General features: G+C 45.9%; 1 protein-coding gene across 12 annotated transcripts in view; it reads right to left on the bottom strand.

Annotated features, from left to right (window-relative positions):
* Positions 1-23,858, bottom strand: part of ANKS1A (ankyrin repeat and sterile alpha motif domain containing 1A) — a 187,332-nt gene that overhangs the window by 78,571 nt on the left and 84,903 nt on the right. For all 12 annotated transcript variants that reach the window (XM_053669099.1, XM_053669070.1, XM_053669076.1 and 9 more), the window contains 7 exons: positions 21,357-21,653; positions 20,513-20,588; positions 20,147-20,248; positions 19,950-20,051; positions 19,164-19,360; positions 15,431-15,523; positions 8,152-8,272 (listed from right to left, as the gene is read on the bottom strand). In XM_053669099.1, the coding sequence (XP_053525074.1) occupies positions 8,152-8,272; positions 15,431-15,523; positions 19,164-19,360; positions 19,950-20,051; positions 20,147-20,248; positions 20,513-20,588; positions 21,357-21,653 (988 nt within the window). The remainder of the gene's footprint in view (positions 1-8,151; positions 8,273-15,430; positions 15,524-19,163; positions 19,361-19,949; positions 20,052-20,146; positions 20,249-20,512; positions 20,589-21,356; positions 21,654-23,858) is intronic.

Genomic DNA, 23,858 nt, shown 5'->3' with positions numbered 1-23,858 from the left:
ATTTATATGTTGCTTCTATATGCTCTTATATTTATGTAAAACATTTATACGATATTAATTTTAAAATGTCAATTTTGGGTTATATACATTCTTTTATTATTCTAATATATTGTTTTGTTTCTATTTTCTTGCTCAGCATTGCCAGATTATCTTTTAAAAATCAAACAAGTTTTCATTGTAATGATCAAGCCTATTCCTTTTTTTGGTCATTATATGTGCTTTTTTTTTCCTTTATTTTACTGAAGTGTAATATGCATACCATAAAGTATGTGAAGTATACTGTTTTCATCTTTATTAATTACTCTCTACTACTTCCTTTTGGTTAAGTTTTAGTCTCTCTTGTTTTTTAGCAAATGAATTCAAGGATGTAAACTTTGAGTATCACTTTGGCAAAATGTTGTATTTATATGAAGTATTTCTACTACCAATACTTTATATGTAGAAAAATAGAAAAAAAATTAGGCAACTCATAGACTAATCAACAAGCTCAATTTCACTAATCAAATGCCAATTTCAAACGACACTTTTTTTCTTTTGCTTATCGTGGGGAACAAATGAGAGAATGACAAGGTGCTGGTGCAGGTGCGGGGAGGACAGCGCACACATTCACCGTCAGGGGAAGGTAACTTAGCTCGCCAATGAGAACCAGCATGTGCCGACACCGACTGCCCAATGCTCCTCTCTATCAGTGTCTTCTAAGAAACACTCTTATAAGCATGTACGAATATGCATACGAATGTCCGAAGCAGCACAATTCATCACAGAGAAATACTGGGGGACTTAAACATCCATTAACTGGAGAAAGGAAGAATGAGTCATGAGATATTTAACAACCACTTTAAAAGAATGAGGTAGATTTTAAAGAGCTAAGAAAATTGTACCTATAATCTATAGACAAGGTAGAAAAAAGCAAGTTTGCAAAATAGCTTGTAAAATATGGTCCCATTTTAAGTTAAACACAAAACCGTCTCACACAGTCCCTTTGTGTGAAGATAGCAAATGGCCTGAAGCACACACCACACTAAAACTGTGGTCCCCTCGGGCAACTATGAGTAGCAAGAGGTGAGAGGAACCTGAGCACTTTATTTGTATTCACTTCTGAATTTTTTCTAATTTTTTCTAGTGTGCGAATACAAATGTAATTTTAAAATGTAGTTTAAAAAAAAATCCCCTATCCCACTCCTCACACTGCAGTTTCTTGGATTACAGTAAGGAGGGCTGAGAGCTCTGGTAGTCTCATTAACATGGCCTTTTGAAAACTGATAAATTAATTCATAAAAGCTACCTAATAATTTGCCTCACTTTCACCAATCCTAGCAGGCATTCCTTCCAGGCTGCTAAGAAACTGGCAGAGTCTACTTTCACAGTTAATGTCTCACACCTTCCTTGTCTGAAAGCTGAGTAATCCAAGCAGCAGCCTGGAGGCGGGCACGCCCACACACTCTCCACTGTTAGCCCAGGACTGCAGAGCTGAAGAAACCAAAGCACAGGAGGCTCGGATGTGAGCTGGGTGCTTCTCCAGGGCAGTTCTCTCCTGAATCTGGAGATGGTCTTGATCTGAGCACAGAAAATTCCTAACAAGGGCACTTGGCAGCCAAGGACATTAACCCCATTTACAGAGCTCATCTGAATTTCCCTTCTCCTTCCTTCCAAAGGTTGAGCCCACTATCTTGTTGTATACAAATTCAAGCCTCTGAAAGAAAGAATTGAAATCTTCCTGGTCCATGATGCTAATGATTCTTTCCTCACTAAGAACTACTTTCTTTTTTTAAAAAGATTTTATTTATTTATTTTTAGAGAGAAGGGGAAAGGAAGGAGAAAGAGAGGGAGAAAAACATCTATGTGTGTTTGCCTCTCATGCGCCCTCTACTAGGGACCTGGCCTGCAATCCAGGCATGTGCCCTGACTGGGTTCTGACTGGGAATCAAACCTGTGACCCTCTGGTTCACAGTCTGGTGCTCAATCCACTGAGCCACACCAGCCAGGGCCAAAGCACTACCTTCAAACAGAGCATTAAAATTAACTATTTGTTCTTTAAGAGATAATTTCAGACTTCCGCTAAGATGGAGGCATAGGTGGAAACACTTTGCCTTCTTGCACAACCAAATCTAAAAACAACAAAGTTTTAGCAACAATAAACGCAGAAAATTGAACAATACGGAGTCCAACAACAATGAATCACTCAGCTAGACTGATAAACCAGTGAAGGAGTAAGCAGTGAGACAGGTTGCGCAGGCCCCAGTGGCAGGAAGGAGCAGAGGGGACTGCTATTGCTCCCTCTCTGACCCCACCCCCACATACAGCATCACAAACCAGTGACCTGGATGGCCCCGTCCTGGTGAACACCTAAGGCTCCGCTCCTCATACTTAACAGGCGCAAACAGACCAAAACATGGCTCAAGAAGAACTCAGAGCCTCAGAGCCCATAAATCTAAGTGAACAAGAAATTGCCAACTTATCAGAGACACAGTTCAAAACACTGGTGATCGGGATGCTCACAGAACTGGTTGATTTTAGCCACAAATTAGAAGAACATATGAAGGCTAAACTAATTGAAATGAAGGGAAATGCACAGGAAACCAATAGTGATGGAAAGGAAACTGGGGCTCAAATCAAGGGAGTGAACCAGAAGGAAGAAAATAATGGCCAAACAGAAAAGAGTCAAGAAGCAAGAATTCAAAAGAATGAGAAGAGGCTAAGGAACATCTGGGATGTTAAACACTCCAGTATCTGAATTATAGGGGTACCAGATGGGGAAGAGGAACAGTCACAAATGGAAAACTTATTTGAACAAATAATAAAGGAGAACTTCCCCAATCTGGCAAAGGAAATAGACTTCCAGGAAATCCAGGAAGCTCAGAGTCCCAAAGAAACCTAACCCAAGAAGGAACACACCAAGGCACATCATAATTACATTAGCCAAGATTAAAATGAAGGAGAGAATCCTAGAAGCAGCAAGAGATAAGGGGACAGTCACCTACAAAGGAGTTCCCATAAGACTGTCAGCTGATTTCTCAAAAGAGACCTTACAGGAAAGAAGAGGCTGGAAAAAAGTATTCCAAGTCACGAAAACCAAAGACCTGCAACCAAGATTACTCTATCCAGCAAAACTTTCATTTAGAATGGAAGGGCAGATAAAGTACTTCTCAGATAAGGTCAAATTCAAGGAGTTCATCATCACTAAGCCCTTATTATATGAAATGTTAAAGGGACTTATCTAAGAAAAAGAAGATAAAAAAGATGAACAGTGAAAGGACAGCAAACTCACAGTTATTAACAACCACACCTAAAACAAAAGCAAACTAAGAGGACAGCTAGATCAGGAGCGAACCATAGAAATGAAGATCACATGGAGGGTTAGCAACAGGGGAGTGGGAGAAGGAGAAGGGGGGAGAAGGTACAGAGAAGAAGTAGCATAGACCATAGATAGAAAATAGATAGGGGGAAGGGTAAGAATAATAGGGGAAATATAGATCTAAAGAACTTGAGACATGTGGTCATAAAACAAAGGGGGGGGAATGGTGGGGGAGGGGTGTGCAGGGTGGAGGGGAATGAAGGGGGAAAGTAGAACTGTAATGGCATAATCAATAAAATATACTTTTTAAAAAAGAGATAATTTCAGTATGGATTTACTATTAAATCATTACAGAAGGCATGAATGCTCTACTCCACTCTAAATTTTTTTTAAAGTACACTTTATTGATCATGCTATTGCAGTTGTCCCATTTTTTTCTGCCCTTTAATCCCCTCTGCCCAGTACCACTCCTCCCACCAGCATCCCCCGCCCCCTTCAGTTCATGTCCATGGGTTGTACATATTTCTTTGGCTTTACATTTCCTACACTATTCTCAACCTCCCCTCGTCTATTTTGTACCTACCATTTATGTTTCTTATTCTCTGTACCTTTCCCCTCATCCTCCCCCCACCCCCTCCCCACTGATAACCCTCCATGTGATCTCCCTTTCTGTGATTCTGTTCCTATTTTGATGTTTGTATAGTTTGCTTTTGTTTTTTTAGGCTCAGTTGTTGATAGTTGTGAGTTTGGTGTCATTGTACTGTTCATAGTTTGGGTCTTATCTTTCTTAGGTAAGTCCCTTTAATATTTCACATACTAAGGGCTTGGTGACGATGAACTCCTTTAACTTGATCTTATCTGAGAAGCACTTTATCTACCCTTCCATTCTAAATAAAAGCTTTGCTGAATAGAGTCATCTTGGATGTAGGTCCTTGCTTTTCATGACTTCGAATACTTCTTTCCAGCCTCTTCTTGCCTGCAAGGTTTCTTTTGAGAAATCAGCTGACAGTCTGATGGGAACTCCTTTGTAGGTTACTGTCTTCTTTTCTTTTGCAGCTTTTAAGATTCTCTGCTTATCTTTGATCTTGGGTAATGTAATCATGATGTGCCTTGGGGTGTGCTTCCTCGGGTTCAGTTTCTTTGGGACTCTCTGAGCTTCTTGGAGTTCCTGAAAGTCTATTTCCTTTGCCAGATTGGGGAAGTTCTCCTTCATTATGTTTTCAAATAAGTTTTCAATTTCTTGGTCTTCCTCTTCTTCTTTTGGCACCCCTATGATTAGAATGTTGGAATGTTTAAAGTTGTCCCATAGGTTCCTAAGCCTCTCCTCATATTTTTGAATTCTTGTTTCTTCATTCATTCTGTTCTGGTTGAATGTCTATTTCTTCTTTTTGCTCCAAATTGTAGATTTGAGTTCCGGTTTCCTTCGCTTCCCTTTTGGTTCCCTGTATATTTTCCTTTATTTCACTTTTCATAGCCTTCACTTTTCCCTCTATTTTGTGACCATACTCAACCATTTTCTGTGAGCATCCTGACTACCAGTGTTTTGAACTCTGCATCTGATAAGCTGACTATCTCTTCATTACTTAGTTCTATTTTTGGAGTTTTCATCTGTTCTTTCATTTGGGCCAAATTTTTTTTCTCTGACACACCTGTTACATAGTAAGGGGTAGAGCCTTAGGTATTCACCAGGGTGGGGCAACCCACATTGCTGCGCTGTGGTGCTGCCTGTGGGGCAGGATTCTGAGAGGGAACAATGCCACTTGCTCGGCTCTCAGCCGGCTTTCAGTCCCTTCCCCCGCTACCCACAAACAAATTGGGCCCTTCTGGTGCTGATTCCTGGGTGGGGGGCTTGTGTACATTCTAGGACCGAGTGGGTCTCTCCAATGCACTCTCCTGTGAGGTTGGGAGTTCCTCCCGCTGCCCTCCCTCCACGGGTTTTTAAAGCCAGAGGTTTTGAGGCTCTATTTCCCCACACGGAACCCTGGTTTTGGCAGCCTGTCTCCCCAGTTGTTCCTCCTGGCTTATCCGCATGCAAATGTGGGACCACTCAGTCTGCCAGCTGCTGCCTCGTCCAGCCCAGTCTGTTGCCTTGCCATGTCCTCTCTGCCCCAGCTGCCTGTCTCTGCCCCTCCTACTGGTCTGGATGAGTGTTTCTTCTTTAACTCCTTGGTTGCCAGACTTCCATACAGTTTGATTTGCTGGCAGTTGTGGTTTTTTGTTTGTTAAATTGGTTGTTGTCCTTTTTGTTATGTGAGGAGGAAAAGCATATCTATTTATGCCTCCATCTTGGCCCTCTAAATGTTTTAATTAAATATCTACCATATGACTGAAAGATTAAATACACTAAGATATCAATTCTTCCCAAAATGCTACATAGATTCAACACAATCTCAATAAAAATCACAGCAGGACTTTTTGTAAAAATCAACAAATCAATAGGCTGATTCTAAATTTCTGAATAGAAAGATAAAGGAACTAGAATATCTGAAAAAATTCTGAGAATAACAAAGTGGCAAATGTAATTGCATGGAGAAAGGACAATTCTTTCAACAAATGTGCTGAAACACATTTGGGCATCCATATGCAATTTAAAAAAATTAAAAGAATCTCCACCCATACATCACACAATGCACAATAATTAACTGGATCATAGACCTAAATGTAATACCTAAAGCTATACAACTTCTAGAAAAATACAGGAAAAAAACTGTGACCTTATCCATTAACAAAAGGATAAATTAAACTTCATTAAAATTAAGAACCTCTACTCTTCAAAAGACACTCTTCAGGGAATAAAAAGATAAATCACAGACTAGGAGAAAAATCACATAACTGAGGAAGAACTTTTGCCCAAAATATATAAAGAATACTTGTAAGTCAATAATTTCAAAAACCCAACTTTTAAAAATGAGCAGAAAATCTGAACAGATCTCTTTTATATATAAGGATGATAAATAATTACATTTACAGATATTCAAAATCACTAGTCTTCAGGACACTGAAAACTAAATCCACAGTGAAATGCCACTACAGACACCTATTAGAATGGCTATAAAGCCCTGGCCTGTGTAGCTTAGTGGACTGAGTGCAGGCCTGGGAACCAAAGGGTGTCAGTCAGTTGCTGGTCAGACTTCTGGCACATGCCTGGGTTGCAGGCCAAGTCCTCAGCTGGGGGCAGGTGAGAGGCAACCAATGTTTCTCTTCCTCTTTCTCCTCCCTTTCCCTCTCTCTAAAAATAAATAAATAAAACCTTAAAAAAATAAAAAAGAATGGCTAAAACATTTTTAAACCTGACAATATTAAGCACTGGGGAGGATACATAGCATCTGCTGATGGGAATGCAAATGGTAAACCATGTTGGAAAATGTTTCGGCCGCTTCTTATAAAGTCAAACGTATTTACCTAGGACCTCGCCATCCCAGTCCTGTTACCCAAGAGTAACAACACCCATGTAGACACAAAATCTCTATGCAAATGTTTATGATAGCTTTCTTTGTTAACTACCCCAAACTGTAAATAAAGCAAATACCTCTAGTTGAGAGCCTCTTAACTAGAGCATGGATGTGATGTGGTGCATCCATAAAAGGAATACCACTTAGTAATAAAAGGAGCAAGTTACTGATAGACGCAACCACATGGATGAACCACTGATGAATCCCGCTAGGTGAAAGGGGCCAGGCGTACAGGGTTCGTACTGTGTGCTTCCATTCACGGGCATTTTAGAAAAGGCAAACTTATTGGGACAGGCATCAGAGCAGTGATTGCTGCAGTGAGGGAAGGGGCAGTGAGTACAAAGGGACACAGAACTTTTTGGTGGGACTGAACTTCTCTGCACCTTGAATATGGCAGCAGTTATATGACTATTTTTGTCCAAACTGACAGAACTGTACACAAAAGGGTGAATTTTACTGTATCTAAATAAGCTTTTTAAAAAAGCTCTAAATGGAAACAAAAAACAAAGCAAAATTTTAAAAACCCATCATTTCTGTAAGCCAGACAAAAACCTTTTTGAAGGACCTTTAAAATTAAGGTCCACGATGCTCTCAAATATACACACGTTCTCTTCTTTGCCACCCCCACCTCCTAGAGGCCTGGCAAAGGGTACTTGGAAAGAAACGTCGCAACCCCCATTCTCACCTGAACCACGAACTGTCACAAGTGGAAGGACGCACAGATAATACACTGCAAAGGACCTCGTCCCTGCAAGCTATGGAGCGGAGGAGAGGCCACAGAGTTCCCTCCGTGTACTGAGAAGCGCCTCGCCCTTCCTGTTTGTCCTTATGAGAAGAGGTGGTCACACATCGCCTGGCAGGGCAAACTCACCTCTGTCGTGGCCGCGTTATATTTGCCCGGCAGGGTCCCAGCTCCACTGCACTCACTCCTCACACAGCAAGCTGAATGCGCAGCACCAATAAAAGTAGGCCAAGGCGACAGAGCATTCTAGTTACCTGGCGGCAGCCAATCAGGGCCCCTCCCCAGAGTGCCTCACTCTGAGGTCAGGACTCGAAGCGGAGTCTGTGCCGTCAGACTGAACCCAAAGGGGCTGACTTGTTGGGCTTGTTTTTCCACAGCATTAACTTGAGGGTTTATGACTTGAGACCCCAAATCAATCTCTGCCACCACACTGGCAGTCTCTCCTTTCACCGTTCACACCTACCCTGACCCAACCTTTTCCTTGCTCCATGTGCAGAAGTGTAGCAAGCCACTCCAACAACTGTACTGAAAATGAAGGGCCATAATACGCCCACCGCCCAGGCTGCCACGAACAGCACCACCCATTTCTACCCAGGACCAGAAACTTTACAAATCCTTTAGGAGTTTTTCTGCTGGGGGAGGGTTAAGGAGGAGAGAGGCACCTTTTGTTTTTCCATCCGCTGCCACCAGCTTCTTTGTTTCTGCTGTTAGCAACAGCTCATAAGGATGCTCGTCCTCTTCCCTGGCTGCACTCCCTTGAACCCGGGCTCTCATGGCCAAGGCCTAGGAGAGAAAACACCACAGACTGTTCATGCAGGTGGCTACAACCAAATCAGGTTATGCTGAGCGAATCTGAGATTACAGAGAAAGAGAAGGTAAATGATTCCCAGTGTACTATGGGATTGCAACTACTTTTGTGGATATGTACTTGAACCTTAAATCGAATGGCCTTTGCTTAAAACAATGCCCTCCCTTTCCTGCCCTGGCTGGCGTGGCTCAGTGGGTTGTGCACCGGCCCATAAACCGAGAGGTCAGTGGTTTGATTCCTGGACAGGGCGCATGCCTGGGCAGCGGGCCAGGTCCCCGGTCAGTGCCGTGTGAGAGGCCACCTATCAGTGTTTCCCTCACACACCGATATTTCTCTCCCTCTCTTTCTCCTTCCCTCTCTTCCCCTCCCTTTAAGAAATCATTTTTTTTTAATCTTTAAAAAATAAAACACTACTCTTTCCTTACCTCATTTTTATCTTTCAAAAGCCATGAATAAAATCCAAGATTCTCATTCCCCTTGTCTCTCCCATCTCCACCGTGGCCTGTGTGGTCTCCCCTCCGTGGAGAGCGCTTTCTGGGCAGTGCATTAAGACCTTCTTTCTCCATGTTTCTTTCCTAACACGCACAAGGGTCACCCAAAGGCTGGAGTCCTTCTCACCTTCTGCAGCGGAATCAACATGGCTTCTCTGTGAGTCTTTCTTCATAGGTCCTGGGGGTTCTAAGAAGAATTCCCCCAAAGCTGGCTTCCTACCAGTTTTGATAACACAGTTTTAAATTAATTCCACCAGTCTTTGTTCTGAAAACAGTTGAGTGGCTAGGCAGCATATACTTCAGTGGAGAAAAAGCAGCTCTGTTTGCTGAGAAGTCCAGGCAGCCAAGTGTCTCTGGTGCAGGAACTGGACTAGAGCTGGTCCTGCACCTGCCAATTGATCCAGGCAGCTGAGGGCCCGGTGGCCAGCTAGCCATGGTACCAGAGCAGCCAAGTTCAAACCAAGCCAGGGACACCAGTACTGTTGTTTAACAGCAGCCTTAAGAGAAAGAATGGAGACCCTGGCTTCTGAGGGTAATTCCAGCTCCCCTGTCCTAAGAATCCAACAGTTTCACAGGCAAATTAACAATAATCATATACCAGCTATTAGGAGAGTGACTCAAAGCACAGTCTCTTCTCTGGGACGGGTGGTACACACAAACAGTATGAGAGGGGGAATTCCCAATCCACCTCACAAATAACAGCTCCTTACAAACCAGGTTCTTGAACACATAGAAACCTCCACCTTCACTGGCATGTCCCACAGCTCACTGGAGACGAATCAGGTTTACCATTCATCACGGCTGTGCTTCTTGGAGACGCACGTGCCGTGTCACGTGTTACGACTAAAGATACAGAGACAACAAGGATTCCCGCAGCTTCAGACGCAATGAGCCTGCTGCTCCTGTTTCCTAACAAGGCTGCCACCACTCTAGAGGCAGAATGGGAGTCTTCTTCCAAAATTCTGTGAAGCACAGCAGGAACCTCCACTTACTGAAAGCCACCTGGCAGCTAAAAGCTATTACATTACAATGAGCCATGTACCTGTATTACTTATTCCTTTGCCTCTTCACAGGAATACAATTAAGGGAACAAAGAAGAACCATTAGACAGTTCATTTGGTGTCAAGGTATTACTAGAGGCTTTACAGACAGGAGAGCTGTCCTGCAGGTTCACACGTCCCTAGCTAGCACTTGGGCAGCGCAGTGCCCCGGGAGCCCGATTCCATGAGTAGCCGGTGCACAGTGAGGGTGCATGCCTCTGGGAGGGACCTGGCAGCCTGGATGCCAGGCCAGTGACAGCCTTCCTTCCCAAGCAGGCCAGGCCCCCAGGTCTGCTTTCACTCCCTGCCTGGCTCTGTGCACGACTAGTAGGAGCAGAGAACCAGCCAATGTCAGAGCTTGAAGGGAGCAGAACCACCAGCCACTGCTTGAGAGCACCTGGTTCCAGCTCCTCTACTGTGCAGATGACAAAACCTGGCTCCAGACAGGTCTAGGGACTTGCCCAAGGTTACACAGAGAACTCCCAGGAGAGCTAGGGCCATATAATTCGCTTCCTCTGATTCTGGACAAGCTGGCCTCACTTTTCCATCCAGTTGGGAACTCCTTCCCTCCTTCAGAGAAGTCTGAGAGTCTCCTACTCCTACCCAGACAACTTGCAGGGTGAATGTTTTTTGCTTTGTCCTGGCCCCTGCCAGCTATGAGATCGAAACCTCACACTAAAGCAATAAGCTGCTTTTCTTCCATCCTTCCTAGCCCCCACTCAAGAAGCCCCAAGTCACAGTGAATATGGTAGTAACTGATTTTCAACTGAAGGAATCCTGCTCTTTACTAAAAGTTAATCTTTTCCCTCCTTCTTCCAGGCCTGGCAATAAACCAAACCCCCCCACACCCCTGCCACATGTTCTCTGCTATATGGAAAGCAACATTTTTGCTATAGATAAAAGCTACTACCACCAAACCCTGACCAATGGAGTGGCCAGCTGGGGTGGGCAGCTTTCTGGGAAGAGCTACCACAGCAGCTGCAGCCTGCCATGAACACTCAGCACCTCCGCGTACAGGACGTTCATGGTCAGCCGGTGCAACTGGCAGCTCATCTACGCAGCGTGTGTGCAAGTGTGTGTGTTTGAATGACCAGTTTTATGATCTGCGCATTGCTCTGATGAGCTCTCCTGGAGTCGGGTACATGCAGGTTCCCTTAAAGGCTGCCTGGGCCATCTGGCAATGACAAGCCTCAGGAATGGGACACAATCATTAGGAAAGACTACTGGCCAAATCAAAAGTCTAAACTTTGATGAAGTCACTGCCTCCAAGGAGATGACATTTAAGGTAGTAAAGTTTTGAGAGTATGAGAAATAAAGATGGTGTCCTGGCTGGTATGGCTCAGTGAATTGAGGGTCAGCCTGCAGACCTCTGGCCTGTGAACTGAAAGGCTACCAGGTCAATTCCCCGTCAGGGCACATGTCTGGGTTGCAGGCCAGGTCCCCCAATGGGAACATGCGAGACACAACCAGTCGATGTTTCTCCCTCTCTATCTTTCTCCCTCCCTTCCCCTCTCTAAAAATCAAAATAAATAAAATCTTTTAAAAAAAGAGAGAGAAAGAGAAAGATGGTGAAGACTACAGTAAAATGAAAAGGTCTACTTTTGGAGAAGACCTATCCATTGAGACCACAGCAAACAGACTCTGCCCTCATCACTAAAAGGCTACTGATGCAGACCACAGCACCCCTACATTCAGGCATGTACAATCATCACTAAGCAGGTGACGCCAGGGTCACAGAGTCTTCTGCATACTGACTCTGGTGGTTCAGCTGACCCAGAATTCCAGACTATTGCAAAGCAAGTCCTAGACTGGAGTCTCCCACCCAGAGAGTAATGTGGAAATGTCTCCCTATCTCTTGACATTGTATTATTGCCAAACTGTTTGCTGGAGAAAGTCTTGCAAAAAGAGAAAGTCTTGATTATTCAGTACCTCCTCCTTAAGAGCCTTGCCCTTATCCTTGGGCACTGGGATTTTAGTCCATGACCTTGTTAAAAAGGTGGCACACGACAGTTGCAGTGGAGTCCAGATGGCGCCTGAGCAAAGAGCAAGCAACTGTGTCTTTCCCTCAGGCACAGCCTCAGCCAGAGGGAGTATAACCATTTCATGGGTAAGGCAGTCTCAGGGCCACTTCAGACAAGTCAGACCCGAGAGACAACAGGAAATGGCAGAAATTGAAGTTTTCAGACGATCTCCAAGATGGTGGCCTAGGTAAATATGGCTCACCTCTTGCACAACCACATCAGAATTACAACTATACTATAGAAAAACCATCACTCGTAACTGGCAGACCCTGAGTTGGACAGAGGTCCTGCAACACTGGAAATGAAGAAGAAACTACATCCACCCACATTGGCAGGAGGAGAGGAGACATGGAGATGCAGAACGGGCTGGCCCCACACCCACGTGTGGTGGACAAGATCAGGAGGGACATCTCAGGAGCAAGGGGTCCTAGCCCCACATCAGGCCCCCCAGCCCAGGGTTCCAGTGCCAAGAAGATAAGTCCCTGAGGCTTCTGGCTATAAAAGTGGAGATTGAGTTGGTGAAAGAAACTGCTGGATTCCCAGGCAGTTCATCTTAAAGGCCCTGCATAGACTTACTCAGACTCACTTCCATTGAGCTCCGGCACTGGGGCAGCAGCTTGAAAGGCATTGGTTGCATACCGAGAGGAGTACAATGTCTCGCATCAGTGCGAGAACTCGGGGACAGCTTTCTCTAAGACTGAGCTGCTGGCAGAGGCCATTGCTCCTCTTCTCAGCCCGCCCCACACAGATGCACAGGGTTGGAGGGTATCATTACCTGAGACTCTTTCAACCTGGTTCACACCATTGCCCCGCCCTTGTGATTCCTTGAGACTCTGTCCCACCCAACTTACCAGCCCATCCCAGCGGTTAACAGTAGCTTTTCCATACAAATGACTTGTTTTGGCTCATGCTTGTAATCTTCCTAAATCATCTCAAACAAGCAGCAGCTGGCCTCAGCGAGCCCCCATACCTTGATAGGTGGCCCCAGTCCCAACACTAGCGGCAGCTGGCCTTGGTTCACAGCCTGGCCCAGCTAGGGAACCTCCAAGCCAAGCACAGGAAGCAGTCAGCTGCAGATCGCTTAATAGCTTATGCCAAGTGACCCCAGACAGAACACACAACCACAGTTGATCCTCTGATCCTCCTCTAACAGTGGAGGGTGGTGGTCAGTGGTCACAATCTGTCCTTGCAGCTGACTGGCCCGGTTAAGTCCCTCCCATTGACCTGCCAACAGTAATCAAAGCTCAACTACAAGAGGAGGGTGTATTCAGCCCACACAGAGAACAGGCTTCGAGTACCCAGCTTGGGTGACAGAGGAGGCTGTGCCACTGGACCCTACAGGACACCTGCTACATTAGGCCACACTACCAAGATGCAGAGTCAAAGCAGCTGTGCCTAATACACAGAAACATGCACAGGGAGACTGCCAAGATGAGACACAGAAACATGGCCCAGAGGAAAGAACAGAACAAAACTCCAGAAAAAGAACAAAACAAAATGGAGATAAGCAATCTACCAAATGCAGAGTTCAAAACACTGGTTGGTTATAAAGATATTCAAGGAACTTAGTGAAGACCTCGACAGCGTAAAAAGATTCAGTGAGAAATGAAGGCTATGCTAACTGAAACGAACAATTTACAGGGAAACAACAGTAAAGTAGATGCAGCTGAGAATAAAAATCAATGATTTGGCACATTAAAGAAGCAAAAAACAACCAACCAGAACAGCGAGAAGAAAAAAGAATCCAAAAAAAAAATGAGGATAATGTGAGAAGCCTCTGGGACAACTTTTATCTTTCCAGCATTGGCGTCCATAGGGGCTGCCAGAAGGAGAAGAGAAAGAGCAAGAAATTGGACATCTATTTGAAAAAATAATAAACGAAAACTTCCCTAATTTGGTGAAGGAAACAGACATTAAATTCAGAAAGCATAAGGAGTCCCAAAGAAGATGGATGCAAAGAGGCCCACACCAAGACACATCATAATTAAAATGCCAAAGGTTAAAAAGATAAAGAGAGAACCTTGAAAGCAGCAAGAGAAAACTTAGTTACCTACAAAGGAGTTCCCATAAGACTGTCAGCTGAGTTCTCCAAAGAAATTTTGAAGGCCAGAAGGGGTTGGCAAGACATACTCAAAGTAAAAAAAAAAAAAGCAAGGACCTACAGCCAACAGTGCTCTACCAGCAAAACTATCATTTAGAATGAAAGGGCAGATAAAGTGCTTCCTGGACAAGAAAAAACTAGAGGAGTTCATCATTCCCAAAGCATTATTTTATGAAATGTTAAAGGGACTTACTTAAGAAAAAAAAGATCAAAACTATGAACAATAAAAGGGCAGTAAATACATATCAACAAGTGAAGCTAAGTAACAAACTAAGCAAACAAGCAGAACAGAACAGAATCGTAGATACAGAGAACGGTTTGACTGCCTGATGGGAGGGAGGACTGGGGGAACAGGTGAAAAGATAAAGGGTTTCAGAAGCACAAATCAGTAGTTACAGAACAGCCCTGGGGATGCAGAGTACAGCGTAGGGCACGGAGAAACCCAAGGACTTGTACACGGGACCCGTGGACGTGGACAAAGGTGTGGGCACTGTCTGAGGCAGTGGGAGTGCTGGATGAGAGGGGAAAATTAGTAAAACATAATTTTTTAAAAAAGAAATGAAAGAAAAATACAGTTACAGAGACTCAGCCCCAACAGAATATGCTCCATGTTACCAGGATTCTCCTTGTGAAAGGGAGTAATGAAGTGAACCTCTACATGAAAACAAGCTGTTTATTACAGATACTTGTATCTCCCCCAATGTATTATCACCCTGGAGGTTGTAACTAGAGAGACCACCTAGTTGAGACATGATAACAAGCATTTGGTAATTACGGTAAAGAAAGAAGTAAGGACAGAATTTGTATGTAGCACAGAAATGGTCTCCTACTTTCAACAATGACTTACATTCTTAAACGGCTTCCTTGTATTTAAACATTTTGTGAAACTAAAGCCATCCTTCTGGTTCTACAGATTTGTATTTTATTTATTTATTTGAGAGTGGGGAAGGGAAGGAGAGAAACACCAATGTGTGGTTGCCTGTCATATGCTGCAGCTCCCCACCCCGCCCCCGGACCTGGCCTGCAACCCAGGCATGTGTCCTGACGGGGAATCAAACTGGTGACCTTTCCATTCGCAGGCTGGTGCTCAACCCATTCAGCCACACCAGCCAGGGCACAATGACCAGGTGATTCTCTAGATTTTATATCAAAAGACAACACAGGTGCAAAAGCACAAAGTGAGCCAGGTGAGCCCACTGGAGCCGGAGGAAATGTGCGGGCTTCGCTCTGGTCAAGGCACAGCTCACGGCAGGTGGAGCAACGCCTGGCCCGTCTGTCTGAGTGCCACCCAGACGGACGCTTTGCCTCGCACCTTTGAGTGAGCTTGAAAGGTCCTGTTCCAGATTACTAATATATGCAATATAAACTCAGTAATCCAAAGAGGTGGTAAGAAATGAGAAAGCAAAGTCTTCAAGCACATGGTAACATACTGTCGAACAAACTGTGTTTCAGTGATGGGAATAAACCCTTAACCCTTTACCTCAGAAGCTGGCACGGGAAAATGCTTCTTATCTATGCGGTCTTCCTCTTCCTCATCAGGTGGGGGCTTTGCTGGAGGTGGTGGACGTTCCCTCTGTAGAAAAGAAAAAGTAGTATTTAACTCACTCTGAGCATCTAACTGGTTTACTTTAAAAAAATTTTATTTATTTTTCTTACAGGGGAAGGGAGGGAGAAAGAAAGGGAGAGAAACAACGATGTGTGAGAGAAACACGTCGCCTCTCACATGCCGCCAACCGGAAACCCAGCCCACTTCCCAGGCATGTGCCCTGACTGGGAATGGAACCGGCAACTTTTTGGTTTGCAGGCCGGTACCCAACCCATTCAGCCGCACCAGCCAGGGCAGGTTTACTCTGATCTTAACCCTTGGAAATGAAAAAGAATAATGTAAAGCACTTCTCAGAGACCAAACTCAAGATTTCATATCTGTACAGAGAGAGAACCCTGTGCATGAGCACACTTTGAGCAACATGCTCTTTGCTTTTAGATGTTCATAGCAGAGAATATAAACATCTCTTTCCCACCCTTGACCACGGTGAGAAAAATCAGCACTGAAATCACAGAACTGCCCTGTGAGGACACGTCCTTCATATACTGATACATGTAAATAAATCTGTGGCTGGGCTTCTAGTCCACTCTCAAAGGAAACAGTAAGTCAAAGGAGTCAACTTGTCCAAGTTCTAACAAACCCAAGGCATCAGAGAAGTAAAGGGGAAAGCAATCCAGGCCCTAAACGTCCATTCCCACTCACATTCTGACCACATTCCCGCTATGGGCAAAAGCTCAGATGGGTCCTTGGTACTTAGTCACCTCCTTCAATGATTACTATTATGTATCATTAGCATTTGAAACCCTATTTCACCCAGCCTATTTTAAAAAATAATATTTGTCAGTTCTCTGCCGGAGAGAAGGGTTGGCAAGCTTTTTCTGAAAGGGCTATGGCTTTGCAGTCAACTTGCCACTGTGGTACAAGGCAGCCACGGAAAATACGTGACTGGGGCTATGTTCCAGTAAAACATTATTTGCAACAAGAAGCAGCTGTTTGTGGCCTTAGTTTGCCCTGGACAAGACACTCACTGCAGAGGGATTACTTAGATCACGGGCAGACAATTTCAGGCATATACAGAATGGTCTTCAGTGGCATAAAACTAAAGAGCAGCCTGACTTTGTACCTGCAGTACTTCCAACACCGTTTCTACTCCAGAGCTTGATGACGAGTTGTTCCTACTGGGAAGGCAGTGGGACCTGAAAGAGGAGCTGGTTGCCCGTGCATCCCCTGGCTTGCAGGCTAGTTTACTGGGGGAACGGGAGCATTTAAGTCAGGGTGGAGGTGAATGCTGACTTATATGAGGGCCTCAGGGAAATCTGCAGGGAAAGATGGTTCTCGTGTACCCAGAGCTGCCAGAGTTAGCCAACATTTGGCATCTGTGATCTCTATCAAAACTTGCTTCATGGATTGAGTATTGGCCTGTGAACCAGAGGGTTGCTGGTTGGATTCATAGTCAGAGCACATGCCTGGGTTGTGGGCCAGGTCCCCAGTAGGGGACACATGAGAGGCAGCCACACACTGATGTTCCTCTCCCTCTCTTTCTCCCTCCCTTCCCTCTCTAAAATTAAGTAAATGAAATCTTAAAAAAAAAAAAAAAAAACCAACCCTGCTTCACTGCTTGGTATTATACCTTGGTAAGTTGGTCATTCCCATGGTCCCTGGGTCCAGATGGATGCCCAAGGGCAACAACTTCAAAACAGGTTCATACATGCAAGCCAAACAAAGCAATTTAGATGAGATTCCCACTAAGTCCCACTTCCTCGCCTTCTTTGCTCCTGAGGAGTCACCTTGTAAGGAAGGAATACAAAAGCAGCAGGCCTATAATCTACAACAAGTTACCCAACCTTGGGACACAGATGGCTGAGGAAAAGTAAAACGGAATACAACGACAAAGGACCCCTCCTAGGCTGTGCATCCTGAAGGAGCCTCCAAAGAACAATATGAAAGCCCCTTGTGGAAGAAGCAATTACCAGAGACACTGGCAGGAAAGAAAAGCACGATCATCTAATGTCAAAGCTTTGGCCCGGGGCCTGGAAGTACAGCGCTGATTTGTACACATCTGCCATTCTGTTGATTAGGTGTACAACAGTCCCATAGCCACAGTTCATTGCCAAGGGCCAGGAAGGCTCCACAGCCGTTAACAGACTCGGATGAAAATGGCAAAGCATGCACGCTAAAATGCATTAGTATTTACTTAGAAGGACTAAAGGAGGCTGGATCTCCAGAGGAGGGTGGAACAAAGAGATTGTAAATCAGTGGCCGAGCCCCAAGGAACTCGGTTATACAGGGCTTCCTTCAACAACCCTGTACTCTTCTTGCCAAGCCTCCAGCTCCCTCTAATGGGCATCACCTGTAAGTACCACTTAAAGCAAAGCCTTCCTCCACAGGTGGATTTACTAACTCATTTGTTCTTAACAGTGAAAAACTGAAGACAAACAAACAAATAAACAAACACCTCTAGCTCTGTCCACAGAGCTACTATGCTGGTGGGGCTCGGCACAGGCACCGGCCTTCGCCACTCACGAGTTTTCCCGGTCCCTGGTCACACCCTCTCTGTGGGCTGGGATCCCAGACTGGCTGGCCTTTCCAAAACCCGCACCCCAATGTGGGACTACTGCAGGGCAGGGTGAGAAGCCTGACACGAAAGAACACCAAGGAAATCAGGCCACTCCCAGGGTACACCCGAGAAGCCCAAGCATCACCTGGCAGCCAGAGGCCTGTGAAAATGATTATAAGCCAGATTCAGACCACAAGGGAAAAACCAGCCTCTCCAACAGGAGGAAATAATACACACATGAAAATGTGCCTCAAGGTGGGATTAGCACTGGGATCCTGTTAGAGTAAGGGCCAGTGTAGTACAAGGCCAGGGCTAAAACCTCCCATTACTGTGTCTGCCGATGCAGGAAGGAAGGCTGCAGGAACACTGGGTCAGCCTAGGTTCACAGTAAAACCCCAGGAAGAAAATGGGGGCAAGAAGGCTGGAGAACAATGCACGAGGCCAGAAGTAGAAGCAAATCGCAGACAAAGAAGCAGTAAGACAGGAAGGTGGCCTTGAGAAGGAAAAACTCAGAGCTGTCCTCATCTTACTATTTCAATGGCTGGAAGGGTTGTAACTGGGAAAAATAGAAATGCCCCATATTAAGACGTGTGATGTCTAACTAAACCTTGCCACAACCCTGCCCAATATAGAAAATTTGGACAGACACTGTCCAAATCCAAATGGATAATTCTTCGAGAGCGTATAGAAGGTGACCATGTGCTCAGGGTGGACAGGAACTTTTGTCAGTGAGCCCTTCCTCCATCAGAACTGCTTTCTAGAAAGAAAACAAGTTACGCAGCAATGGCCCCAAGCACAGAAGCAGCTTACGGCTAAAAAGAAATACAATGCCTTAATTTGCTCTAAGACCAAAGAGTAATAAAAAGATGCAAATGGATTATATTGAAACTGGAATAAACAAAATTCTCCCTCAATACGATTTGTGCAGATAAGAGCACAGGAAGGAAGGGCTAAGGAAGCTGGAGACATGGCAGAGCCCCAGGACAGGGGAGTAGGGCCCAGGCCTCTGACGCGTGAGCCGGCATGAGGGCTCCCAGCCTCTGCCCAGCACCTCCAGACGCCCAGGGGACAGCAGAAGCTCCAGGTTGCTGAGGGCCCTGGGGCACATACAGGCCTCACTCCAGCAGCCTTCACTGCTGCGGCATCAGCCTCCTTGCTGCCGGAGTCCCGGTCTGATGATCGCCCACTGGCCACGCTGTCCAATGAGTGGCAGGAGACGGCGTTGCACAGTGCCTCGTAGGGACCCTCCTCTTCAGTGCTTGTGTCAAAATCGATGATCAACTCAGTCACTGCTTTCTCCACATCACCTGAAGAGGAGGTTAGAGGGCAAGACAGTCAATGGAAGAGCACAATCTTGGATTCCCAGCCTCTGCGACAGCCCAGAACCTGCTCAGTAACCCAAATTAACAGACGCTAACCCAGAGCAGAAAAATGAACGACTGCTTTGATCCACAAACGGGAATAGTGTTTCAGCTGCTCTTATACCCTGAGAAGTGAACCGATTTTCCAACTCGGAATGGAGAGTCCTTGACATCTACGAGGGGTGCCTCCAAAGACCTTTGAAATGCCCAAATGCCTTGATACCGTAACGTACACTTAAACCATAAAATGCACCAAAGTATAACTAAAACTACTTAAGTAACCCTTTAAATTCTTAGTAAGAACCTGCATGTGCTCGAGGACAGCAAGCCTTTCTGAGACGGCGGCACGTGCGTCTGTCAGCCTCACTCACTAGGTAACTGAACCTCAGAGGGCCTGGGATCCACACCTGGGACCAACGGTTACAGACCAGGGATCTCTGGGTCACTGGCAAAGAGTCAAAACTGTAACTGGAACACCAAGAACTTGGTGAACTGCTAAATCCCATTACTAGTAGATGAGACTTAGTAGATTTACCCTGAGACTTCTGGGGTACGGAGTCCACGCTGGGGATGACAGAGGGCTGGGGCGTAGGAGTTTTATCTGGCTCTTTCGCAGTTCTTTTTCCAGTCATGTGATCTACGTGGAAAGACAAAAAAAAAGTTGCACCAAATACAAATGCCTTGGTCTGGCCAGTGTACCCTCTGCTCCCCCAGAAGGGAGGTGGACTGTACCTTCAATGAGTGCTGCTATCTGCTGGCTCTTCTGAGAAGGCAGCTCCCGGACATTGTCTAGGGCAGTCAGTCCACGGTTATCTTTTATGTTGACGTCAATTCCTAGAAAGGTAACCAGGTGGACCAGCGGAGTGAGCATTTTCAAGTCAGCCTCAGACAGGGTCCAATTCCAGGACGCCCAACATTTTTCATCCAAAGCCATTTAATCCGGCCATTCAGGAACAGTTTGCACCCTTGCAATCCATCAGTGGAGACATACATACATGGGGTTCAAAGGCAGCCAGCAAAAATCCCCCTCTGGGGAGGCCAGGGGAAACAGTCCCCACCCTGCATGCTGTGTGGACAAGAGCGCTGCCGACCTCTCACCTGCAGCCAGCAGGATTTGCACCACATCGGTCTTGCCAAACAAAGCAGCCTCATGCAAAGCACTGCCCTTCTCCGTCTGGAAAGCAAACGAGAGCGCAGAGCAGGATGTCATCAGAACAGTGACCCAGGTCTGGCGTGGCCACGCACGACAAATGGGACAAAGACCAGAAGGGACAGGAAAATAAAATACACCACATAAAGTCCTCTGTCATTATCTTTCCCATTTTTCTTGTCTGGATTCCAAAACCATAACCGTGGACTGTGCATCCAGGGTGCCCAGTGAGCCACCAGCAGGCCACACACGACCAACTGCCCAGTTACCCCTGGAGCCACCTATGGGTAAAACTCCTCAAAACTCCACCTTCCTGGGTGGAAGAAATAATGAGAAGTACAAGGGGAAAAGGACACCTCCACTTCAAGTGTGGTTTGGTCGATGTGAAGCCTAAGGAATGGTCATCCAACTGAACACAGAAGGTGAACGGCCAAAGGAAACGCTAAGTCTCCAGTCGGCAAAACCAAGTCGGTGGGGCTTGGGAGATGCTAATGGTGGCAGTAAGAATAAAAGTATAGGAAGATAATGAAATTTTTCTAATTTTGAGAGCTTGTCCACAATCACATCTTTTCAGGATATAATGACTATATATTACCCCTGAAAAGAAACACAAATTAACAGACTCACTAAGGGAGTTTATTTGTTTCTAAAGCTTCACAGTGATATGAGTCAACAAATGGAAGCATCTGACAGGTGATGGAAATGCGCTCAGTAAGGCAGCCCAAGAGCAAGGTATTGTGGCTTGTCCAAAATGACTAGGCCCCTTGGCCTGGGAGGACTACGGCCCGCTACCTGGTAGTTGCTGTCCATGCCAGCCTCCAGGAGCACCTGGACCACAGCTCTGTGGCCGTTCCTGGCTGCCAGGTGCAGAGGGGTGTGCTTCTTAGTGTTGCAGCTCAAGAGGTTGGGGTGTGCGTTGAGGAGCATCTTCACCACCTCCAGTCTCCCGTAGAGTGCAGCCAGGTCCAGAGGCGTCTCAAATTTGTTGTTGCGCATCGTGGGGTCTGTCAGCTCCTCCAAGAGGACCTTCACCACCTCCGTGTGGCCATATTGTGCTGCGCAATGCAGGGCCGTCTCGTTGTCGTTGTTCTAAAGAGTTATGAGCAGATCAATCAGAATGGTGACTGGCAGACTGGCATATGGCTGGGACAATCACACATAAAACCACTGAAATTTAAATGAGAAAAATAGCAGCAATACTTGGGGACTAGGAGAAGTGAGTCAGAATCCAGACACACTCCCCAAGGAACAAGTCCGACTGCTCCAACCAGCTGCCTTGTGCTCCAGTTGCTGCAGGAGGGGAGCAGCCACCAAGCTTTCACAGCCTCTCTGCGGTGAGGAGGTGCCTCCAGGTAGCCCAGAGAGTGAGCCAGGGAATGCGCAGGCCTTGGGTAGGAGCCCTGGCGCAGAGGAATGCCAATAATATCACTGCCATTGATTCATTTTAAACTTCAACTGGTTTTACAATTTCTATTTCATTAACCCTGTGGTTCTGATTCTGGATTTGTTGACCACCCACTGACTCACACGCAAGCTTTTTTGAAGAGTTTGTCATCTGCTTAGCTTTCTGCATGCAAATCAATCAGCCAACAATGACAGTAACACAGCAGAGCACCAAAAATCACTCCCAGGACATCAGCCAGCAGCCATTTCCAGGGGAGGGAGGCCCTATGGCCAGTCACAGAGGAACAGGGGACCCCGGGGGGGCCTGCTGACGCCTGCTCCGGAGCCTGCACCAGTCAGTGCATGCATAATCTATGGCGCAGGGAAGCGTTTCTTACGTGAGAAAGATTCGGTCAGACACTGCAAAGTTTTATGTGAAAGGTGCAAAATATTCTAAATTGTAACACTGCCACTGATTCAAACTGACAACCCAATGGGCCCAGATTGCCAATTTTGCTTCAAACTAAAGTAGAACATGGGATAAAATGTGTGCTTTTCCAGCCATCAGAAGCGAACTATTCCAACAATGCTCTTTCTTTTACTACTACTGACAATTTACAATTATAGCAGGAATAAAGTGATTTCCATGCTCCTTTCTTTTTTAGAAGCACTAATGAAAATAATTTTCCCATGAGACTTTGAGAGTCCTGTATTCACCCAGGAGGCCTCAGGGAAACAGCTTATGAGGAAGCTGTTCATCAAGCCAATATTATGCACCTTTCAGTGGTCAAAAGGTAAGAATTAGGTGTTTTCATAACTGCTTTGATTCAATTAATGATGTCAGAAGGAACATGCATGTGATCCCATCTGCTTTGAGCTGGCATTTGACTGCATCATTTTTTCCAGCTACACTGAGTATACCTGAAAGATCCAGAGCTGCTGGGAGCAAGGCCCCTAAAGGCCAGAATGATAGCAAAGAAAATTTTAAAAATGAAGTAAGGACAAGAAGGGTGGTAGTAGAGCACATGCAGGATAAATGCACACAGATTAACAGAGGACACAGCACAGAGCTCAGACAGGGCACAGGGGAGCGGCAGCTGAGAGCACACACAGCCTCCACTGGCCAGACACAGGCAGTCAGCGACGCGCACCGCCCCCCCCCCCCCCGCCCCCGGGCAACTTCATAGCAACCTAATTATGGAGGAAAGGGGAAATGCTGGGCAGGAAGCGAATCCGTGTGTTTGCCTAAGCCAAACGCACCATTGAGGATGCCCGTTTGGAAGGCCCGAATGCTAGGGAGCTGTGGCAGCAGTTCCGTGAGCCCACAGAGCTGCCTCCGTCCTTTCTCAGGAGGACAAGAGCTACACCATCAACAAAACTCACAGCAGCTCACTGGCACAGCCCAAGGAAGTTTAAGATTAGCAGGGTTTCAAGATTAGCATGACAGCAAGGGCCAAGGTCATCTTATTCTTATTAAAACTCCACCCCAGAAAACCTCGTTTACTGTGAAGCAGACACTGTCGTGTCTTTCAGATCCAAGCTGTCTCCCAACCACCAGAATAATCTGTCCTTGATTTTGTAAAAAAGTATACCATGAGGGCCTGAACAACTGTAAAACTCTAACTATCCAGAAGAAAAATAGTCTTCCCTATTTGTTTATTTTTGTCAGAACTAAGACAGCTGCCACAGAGCTGCCTGCCAGGCAAATTCCCTGCCTCCGTTCAAAATGGCCTAATTAGGCGGCTCTCTGTCTCGTCTTTCCTCCCTCTCAGGCATGCAGGTCCTGACAGCAAGGGTCCTCGTGAGACTTCCAATGGGGGAGCAGGGGGCAGCGGCAGCTCAACGCAGGCTACCCGCCTAAGCCTGTCTACAGGGCCCCCTTTTCTCTGATCGTTCAGTGAGCTGATAGCA

This window comes from Artibeus jamaicensis, unplaced genomic scaffold, assembly GCF_021234435.1.
Source record: "Artibeus jamaicensis isolate MK-2021 breed Jamaican fruit bat unplaced genomic scaffold, CSHL_Jam_final contig_1539, whole genome shotgun sequence".
Classification (NCBI taxonomy): Eukaryota; Metazoa; Chordata; class Mammalia; order Chiroptera; family Phyllostomidae; genus Artibeus; species Artibeus jamaicensis.
This window is presented reverse-complemented; position numbering and strand designations above follow the sequence as displayed.